At 36.0% G+C, this 18,949-nt stretch overlaps 1 protein-coding gene across 2 annotated transcripts in view; it reads left to right on the top strand.

The window, feature by feature from the left end:
- LOC104835946 (chromosome unknown open reading frame, human C15orf41) overlaps positions 1-18,949 on the top strand; it is a 132,036-nt gene that overhangs the window by 15,915 nt on the left and 97,172 nt on the right. For both annotated transcript variants that reach the window (XM_010574221.1, XM_010574220.1), the window contains exons 2-4: positions 13,977-14,022; positions 14,887-14,951; positions 18,236-18,296. In XM_010574221.1, the coding sequence (XP_010572523.1) occupies positions 13,977-14,022; positions 14,887-14,951; positions 18,236-18,296 (172 nt within the window). The remainder of the gene's footprint in view (positions 1-13,976; positions 14,023-14,886; positions 14,952-18,235; positions 18,297-18,949) is intronic.

The following is an 18,949-nucleotide window of genomic DNA, read 5'->3' as shown; positions in this document are numbered from 1 at the left end:
ATTATTGTTGTTATTATTATCATTATTAGTTTCTTCCTTTCTGTTCTATTTAAACTGTTCTTATCTCAAACCATGAGTTTTACCTTTTTCCTTCTGATTCTCTCCCCCGTCCCACTGGGTGGGAGGGAGTGGGTGAGCGGCTGTGTGGTGCTTGGCTGCTGGCTGGGGTTAAACCATGACACCCTTCTAGCACACACACCAGGATATCCAGTAGCATGATGGATAGTGACGGTCTCATTGCTTTATGCTGAAGAATTCTTGAACTTCAGTCCCCTGCTGTATCCTTCTCATCTGAATAGGGTACTTAAGCAAGTGTTGCTGTCCATCTAAACTGGCAAAATGGCTTCAGGTAAGGATGTGGTGCTGAAGAGGACTTTATTTTTGGGTGAATATCCTCTGTTTGCACATCTGTGTCTAGGCCTGCAATGTGTTGGAAGCATTTGATAGCATCCATTCCCAGATACCTCCAGAAGCTTCCACACTGAATAAAAATGTCCTAATATAGCACACATTCTTCTTCCATAGAAAGCAGAACGTTGTCAAATATTTCTTTGAGTAAGACCCATGTGATAGCAAAGGTAGTCTCTTGTGTAATGCAGCCTGTCTGAAACTGTTTCAAAGACAACATAAAAACTATGACCAAGCTATGTCTATTTGTGGTTGGCTGAGAGATGGCAGAACTTCTTATCCGTCCGCTATTGATACTGGTAATGTCCAGTTCTTTATTGTACTTCTGTGGAATGCAGATGCGCATTATGAGGCTACAACTGGTGCTAAGTATGATAACTAATAGCTAGAGTGTGAGTGTAAGTTCCTACGGATGAAAAGGCTATTGAACATTAGCCATTTCCTGCATTAATATAAAATGCATGTTGTCAATGCAGCTGTCCTTCAGTTTTCAACACAGCTAGGCAATGTGTCTTCCTAGACAAGCGCATTATCTTGGATACACAAAATGTAAAAAGATAAAAATAGCTCATAAGCTAGATTTCTGGTTCTTAGAGAGCTTAAAAAGGAAGATTTGCTTTGACCAGTTAGCAGGTACTCTAATAGGCCAAGCAAGTTCATTCCAAATACAGTGTTTCATGACCTCATTGCAATGAGTTATCTGACACAGGAATATGTTTTCCTTTATCCTATTATTTGAAACAGGAGGATTTAATTATTGACCAAAAAGAGAATTTGGACTATAGTTTTTATCTCGTTTGTATTGTGTTCCTTTGACATCAGTGGTCTGAGAGAGAAAAAGGAAAATGGTCCTTTATGGAATAAATGCATGGTTTCAGTTTAAATATTTTTCTAGCCATATCTATCTGTTTGGTATGTCCTTTAAGTGCGGAGTGGTTTTTTTCCAAACAAATCCCATTGGTTGCCCAATAGCTATTATCCACAAGCTTCCTGCTTACACTGTTTGTTTTAATTTACTATTTAGACACAGACCTAGCTGGTGACAGGCAATCATCCTTACACATTATTATTTTTGTGGTTTTGAGGTTTCTGGGTAGAGAATTTTGTACCTTTATCTGGGCATAGATGCTTGCCATTCTAACATTTTAAATCTCAGTAATTTAAAATACTATTCAAATGTTTCAGCTATTGTGTAGAAAGTAATATACTTCTACGTAGACAGGTTGGGGTTGGTGAACATGTATCACGTGTTAATTAGTTGCTTTATTTTGTAATTCTCAGCTCTTTAGTCTCTTTATCAAGGATATATCTCTCAATGGAACTTTGCATTAGTGGATCAGGATGTTTACTGAAATAAGCAGTTAAAATTATTAAAATATGCAGTGGAAAGCAACATGCTTAGTTTAATGTGCTTCTGAATATTAAATGCAAGTAAAATGGTATATAGACATGGAGCCATTTGTTATATTTTCGTATACGAAGCAATAGCTGTGTAAACCTTAACCTCGTAATTTTGCAAGTTCCACTTTATCATGTAGCTGTAAAAGGTAATCAAAATAAATCATGGAAGATGAAGAAATATTTTCTAGGGCTTTCTGTATGCTTTCAGAAGTGGTGCTTGATCCATGAAATTTTAGTAAGCATATTAAATAATACAATATGATGTGCAACGTGTCAGGTCTGATAAATTATTTTGTATAGGACATTTATACAACATATGGTGAGCTGCTATGTGAACAGCTTAATGACTAAATTATGTTAATCTTTCTTGCCATATTTACTTTTCATTTCAAAAAACGGTGTTTTCAAATTTTTATTTTACTTTTTTGATCACGGGTAGATATAAGAAAGGTGTAGGTCATCCCCGAGAAGCTGTGACAGTGATCCAAGGTTCCTCAGCTGTGCAGTGTACATAACACAGATGTTGGGAGAGTCATCTGTCAGCTATGCCTCTCCTATGGAGTTAAAGTTCTAGGGGGAAAAGAATTCGACACAGTGCTGTCACTGTTACATTTTCACAATAGAAGAGCATGCAAATATTCAACCTCCTGCTTAGCAGTAGTGCCCTGTCTAATGTCTGTGCTGGTTAGAATAAAAAAATAGTGGGTGCATCTAGGGCTCATAGATCTGACAAAGGTCATGCTATGCTGGGCATTTGAATTGGAAATTGTCTGGACTTAGATTTTATAAAGCTCCCACTGTTGTCGGGGAAAATTTCAGCAGGGTTTTGTCCCTAGAGAGGCCTCTTAGGCCCTTTTCTGTCCTATGAATGAATTTAGATGTGAGGGTTTCTCCTGCCTTAAAACTGTTAAGTTCATTTTGCATACATCCCCAGAGAGAAAAACTGGCAGATGCTTTTGTCTTGGAAGTGTTTAAAAGAAAACTGCAGAACAGGAACAAGGGAGAGAAGGGGCCCTGTGTGGAGTCCCAGAACATTTTGGAAATGGCCAATATGCAGTTTTCATCAGTACTAAGGCGGGGCGCAATATGGTGCCTGTAGCTCACTAGGGAATATGAATGTTGATTAAGCATACTCCCAGGCTTTGAAATCCTGAAAGCAGTGTCAGAATAATGGATGTTGAGCAAATGTCAAGCATTTGTTAATTTCTCTGTTATTTGGAGTTTATCTACCATGATCAATCAAATAAACTAGTGCTTCTCTGTTGTGGCATGTGTCATTGATATGGTGATTAGGTGGCTAGAGAGGCCTTCTGCCTTTTTTTTTTTTTTTTTTTAATCCAGGTAACAGATTACATATGAACAGCCGTAACTTGAAGTTAAAGATTTGTTTGCGATTGGTTTAGTGGAAAATGGTGCATTAACAAAATACTTTAGGGTACTGAAAGAAAAAAGTATTTGCATATCTGCTGTGCTAAAAATTATATTCATGCCATTTTTTCCATTCTTGCCCTTAAAGCTTTACTGTTGTGAGGAAGGATAAATTAATTATAAATGAAAGTTGATAGAAGAAACTTTTACTTATTCTTAAAAGGAAAAGTTTGAAAACAAAGGATAGCCACCCCAAATTAGTATTAATTTATGGCTTAGCCACCTTCTTCCCTCTAAATCTTTTGGTTTCTGTAAACTGGGTCTCAAAATCCCTGGTTTTGATTGGGAAACATGTTCAGATGCCCTTTAGTTAAAGTGGAGGGGGCGACTCTGACTCTTTTATAAGAATACATCAGAGCAGTTGTTAGATACTGGCTAACATGCAGGAATGTAAACTCTCCAGTTCCAATTATATTTTCTACAACTTCTCAATTTCCACTGTCTTCTGATGTCCTAATTCTGCTAATTTGCCACTCTTAGAAGTTAGGTAACATACAAAGACCTGATATTTAAATGTGAAGAACAAATAAAAAATAACCTGAAGGAGAAAAAGGCACTGTGGCCTTTGCTGCTTTACTGTAATATATAGACTTTAAAATGGGAAAGGATAGGGTTGGGATGTTTTGTGTGAGACCTTTCTGAAAGCTGTCTGAAGGATGTTAACAGTCAACTTTCACTGAATTCCAGTGAAGTTCAGTTATACCCTTCTCATGGATTTTTTTTTTTTTTTTGCAAAGTCTAGTCCTTATGTGCTTAATGTAAAGATGGCAGTGTATATTTTTATTAAGTTTTTGACAATTCCCAGAAATTTAAGAAGTGTCAGTGAGTCATGCCATATGACTTGATGCATGTTGAGGTCATCTTCGGTTTATTTTAACATAGAACAAATGTTTGATGTTGAACTAGTTTTCCTTCTTCCTTGGCTTCCACATTTATTTACCAAGGCCTCTGGGCCCATTCTACCAAGACTGGTCAAATTTTGGTGCTTATTGAAGGTGATGCTATATTCTGAACCTCTTGACTGTTTGCATTGGAGGTGATTCCATTCAATTAGTGCATGGAATAAAAGTTCTCCTGAAAACCCAAGCTTTTCTGTGGCACTGCAGGAAGCAAAGCATATAGTCATTGTACAGATTTTCAAAGCAGTGCAACGAACACCAAAAAATAAGTCTCTGGAAAGAGGAGGAAGGGAAAGGAAAATCCTGTTGGTAGGAGTGGAAAAGAAGGTTAGGGAAGTTTTAAGATAGAGTAATGTAATATTGTGATCACCTCTTGTCAGATGTTCCCTTGATACTGCCTGCCAGTTGTGGGTAGACAGCTTTTTAAAAAAGAGTGCTGGAAGACCACTAGGAACAGCTGGGTTTCCTTCTTAGTGCATTTCTGCCATCTTTCCAATGGGAAGTAAGTAGTGGAATTAAATTAGTTTATTTGTTCTATGGCACAGTAAGCTATAACCCTGGGGCTGAAAGTGGACTTTGTAAATATCTACATATATGGTACAATAAGTTATAGATACAAGGTGAAGTAGTGCACTGTCGGTGAGGTAGATAGACAAGAATGATTCTCTTCTTCTGTTTTGTTTTCTAATTACAAGTAGCTTTAAAATTATAAACTTTTAAATGATAAACACTGTTTAGGGTTTAAGACTAAAAATCTCAAGGGGACTAGCTATAAATGGGTTCATTTTTTGCCTTAGATTTGTGTCATTCCCAAAACAGGTATTTACTTAAAACGACTCTTCTGTATCATCCATGTTAAAATTCTTTAAATTATATCCTGTATGGGAAACATTAATAAGATCCTGACTTGTTTAAGGAATTAACAATTTTGATTGGATTACTGAAAGCTTTTTTGACTTAAGGTGTTCACTTTTTACCCTGGAGATAGGTATGCAACAGTATGTGTGCTTGACATGTGATGCATGCAAATGCTAAATACAGTAGCAGCATGAGGCAAGTGTCATTAACAGTAATTTATGTAATGAAAGCCACCTGGCTGTCTTCGTAATTAATTGCTTGTAAATAACAAATTTAAATATAATTTATAGTTTTCTAAATTTGATTATATATTTTTAGGAGCAAATTGTTTAAGGGTGTTTGGGGATTTATTTAGTTTCAAATTGGCACAGATATGCTTTTTACATACAGACTAATCTTTTAATGTAAAATGAACAGTCTAATTAGCTTCACATTGCCATTCACTCATAAAAATAGTTTTCTAAAATTAAATTTAAACATCTAATTTATACAGGAAAATATAGGTTTGAAGAAAAAAAGTATAAAGTAGAATGATTTTCCCCTTTCTCCACAATCAGGAAATTTAAGATTGGAGTCTGAAAAACTTCTCTTGACAAGGTACTCTATAATCCGATTCTTTTCCTAGGGGGAAGTGGCACGATAGAGTTACCCAAACAAAATGAGGAAGATAACACAAAATGAATGTATCAAATAGTTCTTTGCAGTAATAGCCTACTAAGTGAATGTTTCTTCAATATATGGACTTTGGCCCTATCAAGAGGGGCAGATAGGAAAGGTGAGGGATAAATCCCTGGTTTAAATTGTAGCTTCTTTGCCTTAACTGCTTGTTGAGGTCCATTGCTGTTGCAGCCTAGGAACATCTGTGCACAAGCGTCATCAGATGACTACAACTTTTGTGTATTTTTGTCTAAAGGTTCAACATTTAGATTGTGGTACTGAGCAAAACAGTTCAAACTTGCAAACATGTTTTCTGTATAATCTTAACTGAAGTAGATTGAAATAAAGTGTGGATGATTGTACAGTTAAGTGCAAACAAGGAGTTTGAAGAGGTTTTGCTTTTTCTCTCGGTCTCTGGTATGCTGCTCTATGACTCTGCTTTGGGATGTGTTCACCAATTCTTTCCTGGATATTAAGAAACTTTTCTTCTTACTAAGCAACTTGGAGTAGTTGAGGACAAGGACATAGCAAATCATCTGCTTATGTTAGTCTCAAGCTTTGCCTTTTTTTATTTAATTTTCTGAGAAATTTTGTTGGTAGAGTTAAAACAAACCCTATTTGACTCCTGTCAGTTTCTTTTAACAATGGACTCCCTGACTAGATGATCAAAGGGTACCAGAGAAGTTCTGGTATGTGTAAGGTAAAAAGATTCGATAGTCATTGAAGCCTGATGTCAGAATATTTGAGAGTTTTAATTTCATGTTTTACCACTGACATTGTATTTTTTAAGTCTGTGTTGTGAATATAGTTTGGTTCTGTATTGCATCTGAAAATACTTCTCAGGTTGAAAATTGAACCTTACAAAATAGTTTTATGTTTTTATGGAAGAGACTTTACTTGAAACATTAGTGAAAGAGTATTTACTTACAGAGGTCTGTGTGGGTTTGGCATTTAAGTGGGTTTCAAACATTCATGCAACAAGCACTGTGCTGTTTAACTCTGGAAAGAAAAAATATCAGAACAATATGTTGGGCGAATTACTATCTATTTTTTATACTTGCTTACTGAGATAATAAGACCAAAAAGTAGTTCCTTTTCACTTGCAAATATCACTCTTCTGTTCTTGTGTTTTCAGAGTTCCATTTTCAACCATAATATGTGCCACTGTTTATCCACTGTTAAAGCGTAATGTTGTTCTCATCATAAGCATATATATGTGAATGGGAAAATAGCATCCTTATTCTGACTTCTTTTCAGTTTGGCGGCTTGACCAGAAATACTTCATAAACATTTGAATATGGCATATTTTGAGTTACACTTGTATTACTGCTGTTGAAAGTTAGATTTTTATGGTGTGGGTGAAAGAAGGTAGAATTTATCTCTGCGAAGAGCTAGCATTATTTTGTGATCATTGCCTGTTTTAATAATTTGTATTTACCTCTGCATTTTATTTTTTTCATGTCTAATACAGATTGTTCATAGTCTGCAGTTGTTTTAAAATATATTGGCTGTTACAACAGACACCAAAAAATGAGGTGTCTACAGGAAGAATTGGTGTCCTGTTCTTAAAGGAACTTCTAAGTCTTTCTAAATGAAAAATCATTCAAACAGTATCTAATACTGGCAATTTTCCTCTGTCTGCTGCTAGAACTTATTGGCCAACTAGGTCAGACATTATTAAAGTTCAAGTGGCCCAGTGGGAAAAGTAATGGCCTTATGCTACTATGAATTTTAAATGCTGCCATTTCTATGTATTGCACCATCATCTGTTCTTGCACATCACTAAATTGTATAGAAGTTGTGGGACCAACCAGTGTCAAGGTCATAGAAGTGATGACTCTTCTCAAGTAGCCTTCTCGGAGCTTTGTCATACAGTTACTCCCATAACCCGGGCTATAGACAGCAAAGTTGTATGCACATGCCTGCATTTAACCTTTTTATTATCATTGGATAGTGTAAGCCTGCAATGCAGGATGTCTTTTTCCTCAGACTCTTCACTTTTGGTTTTTATTTTTGATCCTACCAAAGGTACGAAATCAACTTTGATGCAAAGATCATTTTTAGTGAGTGATTCTATTTAAATCTGTTGAATTGAGCTGTTGTACAGTTTATTGAACTGGATATTGGAGAATTTCAAAAGTGATGGGTGCTATAGTTCTCCAGATGAGCTTGAATTTTATCTTGATTTTAAATGTGATGGTACTAAGCCTGAAATGAGCATATCAGCAGGTACTTCTTGTCATGTATATATATATTTATTGAATTTTTATAGTATTAATATATTTGTAATGGGAGTATTTCCCCAACAGCACTGTATTGGCATTGTAGTTCCCAAAGTACTAGCTACTGATGTTTCATTGTGTGGAAAGCTTGTTACGCAGAGATAATAAAACTGGTTTTGTATGCCAGACTTGAACTGGAGTAGCTGGAAAGCTGTAACATTGGGAGATAGCCACTTTACAGTTACCATGTTGTAACTAAAGACTTAGATACTTTTATGTCACTTAGTTACTCCAATTCAAACTCATATATTGATTTAAACACATATATTCACACACACACACATATATAGACACGTATATTGATTTAGCTTAAATTGGTAGTTCACCGACTTCTGAAGTATCAGTGTTAGATTTGTGAATGATAAAGTACAAATGTGTACAGAGACAATAATGTGCTTTTTGAGAATTTTCATTCAGAGAAGTGACCACAAGCATATTAAAACTTTAGGAAAGATTTCAATATTAAAAGCTGCAGTGAAGAGAGGTTAAAGCCATAACTTTCTAGACGTCAATGAGTCTCCCTCCCTCCTTCCATGTTCTTCAGTGCTTGGATGCATATAAGTCTCACGGTTCTCAAGCTTTGGTAGGCCTTTGGTATTCCTGAGCCTTCCTGGATGTGGAACCATTCAGACTGCTAAGAAGCCTTTTTCCTATCCTGACAATGCTGACATGTAGAAGAAATTCTGCGAATCCACTAGTTGTCACCTCCTCTCAGGTGGGAAGTTCGCCATCAGGCTGGCTTTAGTTAATTTACAGGTGTAACTGTGGTGCTCGTTAGCTACATCCTGCAGTTCTGGGAAGCCATGGAGGCTTTACGCATCCGTGCATGTGTTATGCATTTGAACCGATGCTGCTAGATCTATTTGAAATCCATTATTGACAGAGTTTTTAGAAATAAGAGCAGACTGGTTAGCATGTGATAAGCAGTATAGAAACATTGCTTTCTTTAGGAGTTCCTGTTCCAAAGCATTTGCAGTACAGAAGTTGAGAATTAAAAGGCTGTTTGGGTTTCTGTCATGTCTTTGTTAATGTAACAGGAAAAATGTATTTTAGACACACATTCTGGAATTTCAGGATAGCTGCGAGGAGGACTCCCTTTCCACCCCCAGTCACTTAAATTCGTCAAATACGTATGTATTTCTTTCCTCACATAGATTCTTAATCCAGTATGGCAGCATCGTGCAATTCTAGCCCTAAGTTACTTTTATTTTAAAGCTCAATATTGCATTATTAAAAAATATTTACAAACTTATTACACATGGAAAGGGGAAGTTCTTTTCCAGTTATTAGAAATGAGAGACTTTCGCTGGCTGCTTCAAAACATTTCATGAAGAGATATAACTAGCACTACGTACTCACACTGGAGACTGTGGAAGGAAAGAAACAATTTCTCCCCCTGCCTGAATTCCTACAGTAGCTAAGTGCAGTGTTTTATGCACTTCCAAGAGAAGGTTTGACACTGCAGCTTTGGGATTTCACACATAACAGCTTCTGAATTTTGGAAACGCAGCTCCTGCCTCACTCAGTTTTTTAACCAATATATTTATCGTCTTAACGAAGTGGAATGTTCCATTTTGTGAAAGGGAAGTAATGAAGCAATGTTCTTTGTAGATTTCATTTGTTTAAAAAAAAAATCAAGGCTATTCTATATATATAATATATATTTGTCTCATGATGGACTTTGCTTTCCCCCTGTTTGTCTCCACTTGTGTGAATAGTTGTTGGATTAAATACTACAGTTCATATTTACTCTTGATTTCTTTTTTTTTTATACAGATCTCTTTAGATAGTCTTCCTTTGTTTTCGTCTTTCTATTTAAGGTAAAAAGTGTGGAGTTAAAGCTGAGGGAAAGGAAACTCATTTTAAAATGAATAGATGAAACAAGTGGAAACTTGGTTTCATACCTAAAATTTCATGTTTTCAGTAATCTCAGAAAATAAAGCAGAAAAGTCTAAGTTTTATATTATCCCTAAAGAATTAATTATTTGCAGGGGTTGATAATATGATATTTGCAGAAGTTGTCATGTTTGGATTTTCTCCTGGTGAAGCTGTAGTAAACAGCAAATATTAAGTTGGACAGCACCCCAAATCTTGGCTAGATCTGCAAGCCTGCTTTGTTGAGAAGACAATCTGATCCAATTAAATTCTTTTTGTCCTTACTAGCTGCTTCTTGGCCAGAGTTTTATATCATTTCTAGTTATGAAGCACTGATCTGCATCAGCATATTGTCTGTTACTAGTTTATATATGAATAGTCATTGCAAAACAAAACATTTCTGAAATACTCTCCAGGGATGATAGCATTTCTCCTCTACCAAACTCTGGGATTCATTAGAAGAGAATGGTGTAAATTTTATTCTTACATATTAAATGACCGAAAGGCATATTCTTTTTCCAGCACCAGACTTGCAATTGTCTTTTTAGCCTGACTTATCTCTAAGTTCTTAGAGACAATTCCTCTTATCCCTTGTTCTGGTCTGACTCAGGCATCCCATTCTCAATGGGGATGGACCTTGATATCTGTAATACTTTTTTTTGGTTATGATAAGCAGATTTTTATATCTTTATATCATTTGGAACCTAGAAGTGACATTTCATTTTTTTTTAAATAAAAGTTATTTTCTCTCTCTAAAAAAAATGGGCATTTTGTAGCAGATTTTAGATTTCACTGTTTTATGCCTAAATCCAGTTATGTATTGACAAGAGCACAAAGTGCATCAGGCATTTAGATGGAAGTATGCCACTGATATCAACACAGAGTAACAAAAGGTAAATTGGTTCATTATGGATGCTGGTTTACAAAAAAGAGCAGATATTTGAAGAGCAAGGCTGGTTGCTTTGAACAGAGCTCTGGGAGTTAGGTCCATTGCCATCTGGAATTGCAGAAGAAAATGTTTCCATGAAAGTGGCTGCTAAGAGGAACTCAAGAGGAAAATTTGCTTGTTTTCCTGGAAAATAGATTTAGTTCTACAAGATGGATAACAAGTTAATTTATGGAATTATGAGCTTGCGGTTTTTCACTTGTTTCAGGAAATCAGCAAATAAGTACCTTGGCTCTACAGTTGGTTCTCGACAAAAGAGCTTGCTTGACACAAACATGTCTATATCCCTAGCCTTCCAGTAAGCCATGAAGCTTACTATAAAGTTTAATCCGTAAGAGGCAATAATGCAGCACTGAAATGTTACTCTGAATAGAAGATATTTTCAGTGTTACATTTGTTTTCCTGGGTATCTCAGCTCTATTAATTTGCTCATTTGCTGCTTTGAGATCCTGTATAGAAGCATCAGAGGATGGATGGCGCCCTAGGAATTTGGCTGCTCCTGTAGAAGTGATGATAACTTACATGGCAGTATCCCTGCTGTCAGTATCAGCAGTCGTGATCATGCTGTCTTGCAACACAAATGCATGTTCATGACTTCTGTCCCCTCTCCAAGTACACAGTACTGTCTTTTTCAGCGCTTTTCGAAACCATCATGTTTCAGTTTTCTGTCAATGGCATCTTGCAATACATGCTCCAGCTGTGTTTTGAGCTATTTCATTTTGCTAGGAAGTTGTGGCAATGGAATTGTGGCAAGGAAACACTGAGTGGCAGATAAGTGATTTTTGTGTTTAAGAGGGGAACTGTGTTAACCAGAAGAAACATGGAAGCAGCCATGTGAAGATGTAAATCCACTTCTCCTGGGGAAGGAGAAAGATCTGGTAGTAAGGCTTGAAATTCTTTGAATGGTACTATTGAAATAATTCTCTTTGTCACAGTCATATTGTTTTTGTACTGCAATCCAGTATGTATCCAACTTGTTCAGTTATTGGACTGAATTTTTTAGTGTTCATGGTAAGTCCTAAATGATCTGAACAGTTGGAAGCATAGGAGAGGAGTGTTGGACTAAACTGAAGTAGAAGGGCAAAATCCAAGGACACCAAAGGAACAAATAAAATGGACAAGAGTCAGGAGTGTGAAGAGAGGGATAATGGTCTTAATTCTTTTTGATATGTCAGTGGGTATAACAGGATAATGGTACAATAAGTACAGAAATCGTGCTGGGAATAGCCTAAAAATACAAAAATTGGTATGTCAGTGGGAGAGAACTCAAGCCAGAAATCCGGTTAAATGATGTCCTCTTTTGTTTTGGTTTTTTCCCATGTCTTTTCTCTAATTTCAGTTCTGCCATTATGACCATGTAAATCTGTCAGATAATAGTAGTTAGGTGGAGAGCCGTATGTATCCAACTTATTTATAACCTGCAGGGTTTTTTTAAATAAATCAACTTGAAATACCTTAGCTTTGCATATGTATATAGCCTGTGTAAGTATATAATCTTAATTTCTTTCCTTTGTTCATCTTCTAATGATTACATGTGCATGTTGAAGGTTGCCATAATTGGATGGTGCACCTTTTGGGGAGGCATTGTGGTACATATCTCCTGATCTCTATCTCAAATGATGTATATTTAAGAATATTTAAATTCTTGACTACATTGTAATTCATTTTTCTGTACTCCATGAATTTCATAAATGTGTATATTAGTTTATGTTGCTATCATTTTTCTACACTTTTAACATTCGGTCAGTGAGTACTCAGGGTGAACATTCTCATGTGTAAAATACTGGAGGTAAGCCTCAGCTTACTGCTGTCACACAAATGTTGCACTGGGCAGACAAGCCCAAAATGCAGCGTTATGGCAAAGATGCTGGAAGCACAGATATGGATAAGACAAACTAGTAAGCTCTTTATATAGCACTGCATTAATCTAGTCACTTCGTTCCTAATGTTTCAACTGGTTGGTTTAGAGGTCACTTTTTATATTGTGCTGCATAGACATACCGTCTGTTTAAACCTGAACAAACCAGTTAGTCATTCTGTGCCTCAGTTTTCCCTTTTGAAAATGGGAGTAAGACTTCCTTATCTTAAATTAGTATTTCTGAGGTGTGAAAACAGCAAGCAGAAGGGCCATTTAGGTGTGGAGAGAACATTTACATTTAATGTATGTGTGATGTGATACAGGTGTTAAATTCACATACAAGAAATCTGGCGGAAGAGCAAGACTTTAGACATTGCTGAATCTTTAGGCATACCTATGCTATGCCGTAGTAGGTAAGTTCACAAAAGGAAAAATGTTAATTATTCATAATGCTTTGCTGTACCATAAAACTCGATTTATTGAGACTATAATTTGTTCAAGTTGCATGTAGTAGGAAAATATATCAGGAGTAATTAATTGTATTCAGGATGTGATGAGGTAGATATATCCACAGAGGACAATTGAAAACAGTAGCGGTGTGGTATTGATTGCCTTTCAGAGGGAAAAAAAATCTTGTCCCATTTCTAAATGTTAACAATTCAGAGAGAAAAATTCCCACTTGGGAAGAATGCTTTCCAGGTTGCTTCATTGCCAGGTGTTTGACATTGAGTGGAGCCTTAGATGAATGAAGCTTATGGCAGCTTTTGGAAATGACCGACTCCGGGGAATCTCAGCTTCCTGCTGTGAAAGTTTCTATTTTCAAAGCACATCAGTTTCAGTGGGAATGTTCCAGTGGTCCCATATGCTACTTCTGACAGAGGGGGAAGTTTTTAACCTGAATATGAGACAGCTACTGAAGAGGTTCCCTTGCTGCTAACAAAATGAATTTCAATATGTTGCCAATGAGCAAGCGGCATGTTCCCAACTGCTGATGGAATTTAACTCCATCAATTATTAATGGAAATTTTGCTTTGTTTTCTTTTTTGCCTGTTCCCTTTTAACTTAGCTACCTGCTCCTGATAGGACTTTGTGGGTTCTGAAGCTGAAAAAGGAATCACCCAAACAATATGTTCGTTTGCTTTGAAACTCTTGCTATATTTTCCTCCCCTCCCTTGTACGCTCTCTCCTTGACCTAGCAGCAGGAAGCCTTTGTCTGAGGTGTTCATCTGGAACAACTTTTCCACACTTGTTTTCATGTTCTGTTAGATTACAGGGCAGCAGGCCTACCTTTGAAGCTCCCTTCTCTTTTGTTTCTTTGCAGTGCACTCCAGTAATTAACTTTGTCCTTCTTTTATTTGTTCCAGTCAATCGCAGTCCACTCTGCTGAGCATCTTCTCCCAGGAGTACCAGGTTAGAAGTTTTCTCCTTTGTGAGGGTTGACAGGTGCCTAATTGAATGATGAATGTCCCTTTATTTCTTTGTAATTGAACTGCCAGCTTTCTGATTGGTTTGGAGGATGTTCCCTTTTCCACATCAAGCACCGCCTGAGTCTCAGTGGATGGCTGCCAAGCCTACCCATCCATCTGTCTAATAACATCTAGCCTTTGCTTATTTGGTGGACCTGTAATAAATTATGCTAAACCATTATTATTCTGACAATAATAATTTCCCTGTGTTGCGTGGTTCCATGTGCTAAATGTTTGCTGACTTGCACTGTCAGTGCTGCTTTCCATTGCTGACAGAGATGATGATAAATGACCATTGCCGGAGTGGCAGAAGGCAAGAGAGGCAGAAAATGGAGTCATTTATCATGAGATGACAGGTGTCAGTCAAGTGGCAAGTCTCTATGGAATTACTTTTTGTAGTTTTTCAAATAAGTTGTTTTTAAGCAATGTTCTTCTGGTTAAAAATGCCAGTTGAATTGTAAAACTAGAGTGCACCAGACTTAGATGGAATTGAATTGAGGGAAAATTAATACAAAGGTTGAAAGAGAGAACAAGTTTTTCTTTGCCCTCTGCAGCCTTCAGTAAACTTATTTAGATTCAATTATTGTGACCTTATTGGCTTTTACATATATGGTACATTGCAGTACAGTCTGAAGATGTTCAATTCAATAGGTAGATTGAATGTCATTTCTGTACAGAATCTAAAAACATAGTGCAGTTTATATATTAAAGTGTAGCCAAGAAACATGTGTTTGGGCAGTCATGATTTCTGTGTTTTGATCTATGACACATTTGTAAGACTCTTTGTTTGTTTTTTTCATTTTTCTAGAAACAAATCAAAAGAACACATGCCAAGCATCACACTGCTGAAGCTATTGAAACTTACTACCAAAGGTATGACCTCCCCACCCCAGTTAAGAGTATCATCATAACTACTAATTGTTATGGCAATTATGAGTAAATTAGATTATTAGTTTACGAAGCTGATTTTCTATAAAAATAAAAATTTGGGATGAGGAAAACAGGGTGGTTCATGTAAAAATGTTTTTCAGTGAAAATGCAGAAATTTTTCCGCTTCTGGTCAGTCTGATTAAGAAAGGGTTTACTTCCTTGGCTCTAGGTCAGGATAAGCAAATATTTTTTACAGTGTATGTGATAGCATTTATTATATATTACTTACAGTTTGTAATTACAGGATTTCTGTGTGAAGACTAATATTGATGATAACTTCCTTACAGCAAGGGAGCTTGTTCTGTTATTTGCTTGTACTTTTAAAACAACATTTGTGTTACATTACAAAAAGTTGTGTATTAAATTCATCTATTGCTAGTTAAAGCACTAATTTTTAGATAACTCCTGTTTTATCAACAGAAGTGTCAGAAGTAGCTTTTAAGGGAGGATGAAAACCATTATGTCATTTTACAATATTGTACGACTGTTTGCATCTTAAGCTAATAAACTGTATTTGCTACAACTTACAGTTTGTCTGTTACTTCTATAGGCTTTACTAAAAATACTGCAATGACATAATTGGGGCATACTGATAACTGGTAAAGATATGCAATTAAAATACTACTTTGTAGACTGACATATCTGAGGAGCTTGGATGGCAAGTGAGTTCTTACTTTTGATTATAGATGTCTGATATTTATGCTTAATATTAATCTGTATGAATCAGGAAAATAAACAAAAAGCCTTCATTTGTAAACAATTAACTGTGCTTCTGCAGAGTCACATACTTAAAACCTAAGCACAGCCTGATTATATCAGATGCTGGTTTAGAACACCTAGCGTGAATTGTGCTGTTTTGGGGGTTTGATTTTCTTTTTTTAGTAGTTGTGTTGTTCTGTAAAAATTTGTACTTGATCACATTGCACTTCTAGTGTTGATTCTTGGTTAGGCAGAATATTGGCTTAAAATTTTGTTGTTAATAACCATGTATATACAATACTATTTTTAATTACTTCTCACCAGCACAGTTTCACTGAAGTGCCCTATGTTAATTGTAACTGCTGTGTAAATAACCCTTTTCTTAAAACGTATGTATATCATTTAAATCACTTCTATGATGCGTTACTAGTTCCAACAACTTAAACCTGAAACATGGGACCAAATTTCGCTTTATGCAAAGCAGCAGTTGTATTGGTCTCAGTAAGGTTGTAGGTATGATTAAGTTTGGCTCACATCAGGTAGGAGGATTTGGTCTCCTGTCCCCTTCTGTACTGTCTGAAGTATGATAGCAGTACATAACTAATGCATTATGTATGAAGCTATATGGTGGTGGTAGGGAAAATCATTCTTTATGCTATTTCTAGGTATTTCATATTGCAACTGTATTAACATGGACGAATAAAATGCACGTTTTAAAATCGGAGATGTTCTGTTAATAGTTAGGAAACTCATCTCAATCCTGTTTTAGTAGATTTACAGTGTAGTATGTTTCGTAAGCTACAGGGGCAAACTACTTGAGTCAGAAGCCAGTTTGAAATGCTTCAAGCATAAACATGACAAACATGTCTTCTCCTCTACTCTTTTGTAGCATCCATCTTGCCACTGTAAACCCCAGTCTGTGTGGTATGCTCTTTCCTATTCCCACCAACATACAAGCAGATAATTGTGCTCCCATTGCTTTCCTAGGTCAGAAACTACCAATTTTTGAAGGTAGTCATTTCCAGTGGTCCCTGTTGGGAGCAAGTAGAAGTACAGTTGAGTGGAGTAGTTTCTGCTGCTCTGCTGAGACTTACTAGTCTTAAATTTAGGCAAACATGAAGACAAATTACAAGAAGGATCAGCAAGCTTTTCAGAACAGTATTGCCATCAGCATGTGAGACCTGTTAGTCCTTAATGGAATTGCCAGTAGTATTAGAAATATCTGACAGAAAATTACTCCGTTGTCAGCTGTAGCTTTGCTGTTAAATCAACTAGATGCATGTTTTAGAACATTAATCTCAAGTAAATCTTCCTGGTTAGGTATTTTGTTTATGAGCTCTCCTTTTTTTCTTCTCTTACAAGTTTTCAATGTTTAAATATACACAAGGCATCTTGTTTTGTGGTTTTTTTTAACATAGAACTGAAATAGGTTAAAGCAAAAAGCTTTTATCATTTCCTTTATTCATTAAGCCTCAGAATAACTTGCAAACAAAAAGCCCTGTAATCCTCTGTGAAGAGGTTTATGCAAAGGTATTACACCCATTCCACAGAAAGGTAAAATGATAAAGAATTTTTATGTCTGTAATTAATGAGCAGAAGAGTGGCTTCTGATGGATAGATAATGATAGAGCTGGGAAGGCTGTGGCCTTCTAATGATGTCAGTAATGATGTGCTATATGAATACGGATAGGATAAATGAGCAAGTTCAAATGTTGGTAACTGTTGTTCTCTTCCACATGGCTGCAAAGCACAAAGTGGCTTCCAATAATATAGCTTCTTCCCTTCAACTCCTGAGAACAGGTTTTAGGCATTATTGAAATATAAACATCAAACAGTGAAAGTAACAGAAGTGAGGAAGGCGATACTGTGTGAAGCGATGGTCAGAAACATCACTGTGTATCCATATTGGTCTAATACCCTTAATCAGAAACATTAAGCCTTTGCCATTGATAGGATAATGACTTTCTATCACCCTTTATTGGATCCTAAATAGTTCTTCTTTTATGTTCTCTTTAGAATATTAATTTGATTGTTAGACTCTGATTTCACTAAAGTAAGCCTTTAGTATTTAAACTACTGCCCAGTTGATAAAATCTGGATTAAATTTGAGAATTTATGGTTTTGTGCATAGTAGTGAATTGAGTAAGATGCACAGTATGCCTTCATAGTTGAAGGTGGAACGCAAAATTTTTACTGTGAATAATAGAGGTTTATTCGTCTGTAATGTATCTTTAAGTAGTACAGATATAATTTATTTGTATGTCATTAAGCCAAAAATTTTTTTAATTTCTTGATTTATTGTGGTTTTTACCAGTGACTTAATTGAGACTGATATATCTTGCAGATGTATAGGAGACAACCCTGGAGAGTTACTGATTGTTTAAAATACTTACTTCTGAAAAGAGTTCCCATTAAATACTCTGTACTGGGGTATTTTCCCCCAAATGAAAGAGGTGCACAAGGGAACTGACATGTATAAGCTGGCCTTTTCTTGCCACCGCAGAATTACCTGGCTTTGTCTTGTCTAGGTACCTGAATGGGGTGATGAAAAATGCAGCTGCCCCTATATTACTGGAGCTGGCCAATGAGGTAATCATCTTTACTTTTTTCTTTAATCTTCTGGTATAAAACCTAAGGGGCATATCTATAGTGACTTTAGTGAGAAATGTAATTAACCTAAAAAAATGGTTTCAAGGCACATTAGACATTTAAAATGGTTCCCCAGTCTGTTAGTACTTACAATAATTAGACAAAAAGCCCCATTTATTAATAAATCAGTTAATGTAATTAGTCTCTTAACTTCAAGGCAAATGTGTAAGAAAGTCTGAATTTGTATTTTGCTGGAAATTTCAGACAGACCATAGGTCTTCAATGCACAAACTTACTAAAAATTCCCACATTGATTAAATGGAGTTGCATCAGTTTTACTTACATTTGATTCCTTGTTTTTAATAATAAAACCCATCTAAGATTTTTTTATTATTATTTAATATTAGAAAGGATTAAACCAGTTCATTTTCCTGACTCCGTTTATTTCTGTTCATATGGATTAGAGGATGGCTAATGAAAACTGCTTAATATAAAGCAATTAAGCAGAGTAAATTCCTCAGTATAGCCATTTCCTAGAAAAGCTGGTGTATGAAAAGTTCAGTATGGTTGCCATTAAAGTCTTGACAAATGTATCGATGCTGTTTATTAACTAGAATACGAATCTGCCTTGGGATGCAAGGTGTTATTTGCAT

Source organism: Haliaeetus leucocephalus, unplaced genomic scaffold (assembly GCF_000737465.1).
Source record: "Haliaeetus leucocephalus isolate CR32 unplaced genomic scaffold, Haliaeetus_leucocephalus-4.0 Scaffold417, whole genome shotgun sequence".
In the NCBI taxonomy this organism is placed as follows: domain Eukaryota; kingdom Metazoa; phylum Chordata; class Aves; order Accipitriformes; family Accipitridae; genus Haliaeetus; species Haliaeetus leucocephalus.
This window is presented reverse-complemented; position numbering and strand designations above follow the sequence as displayed.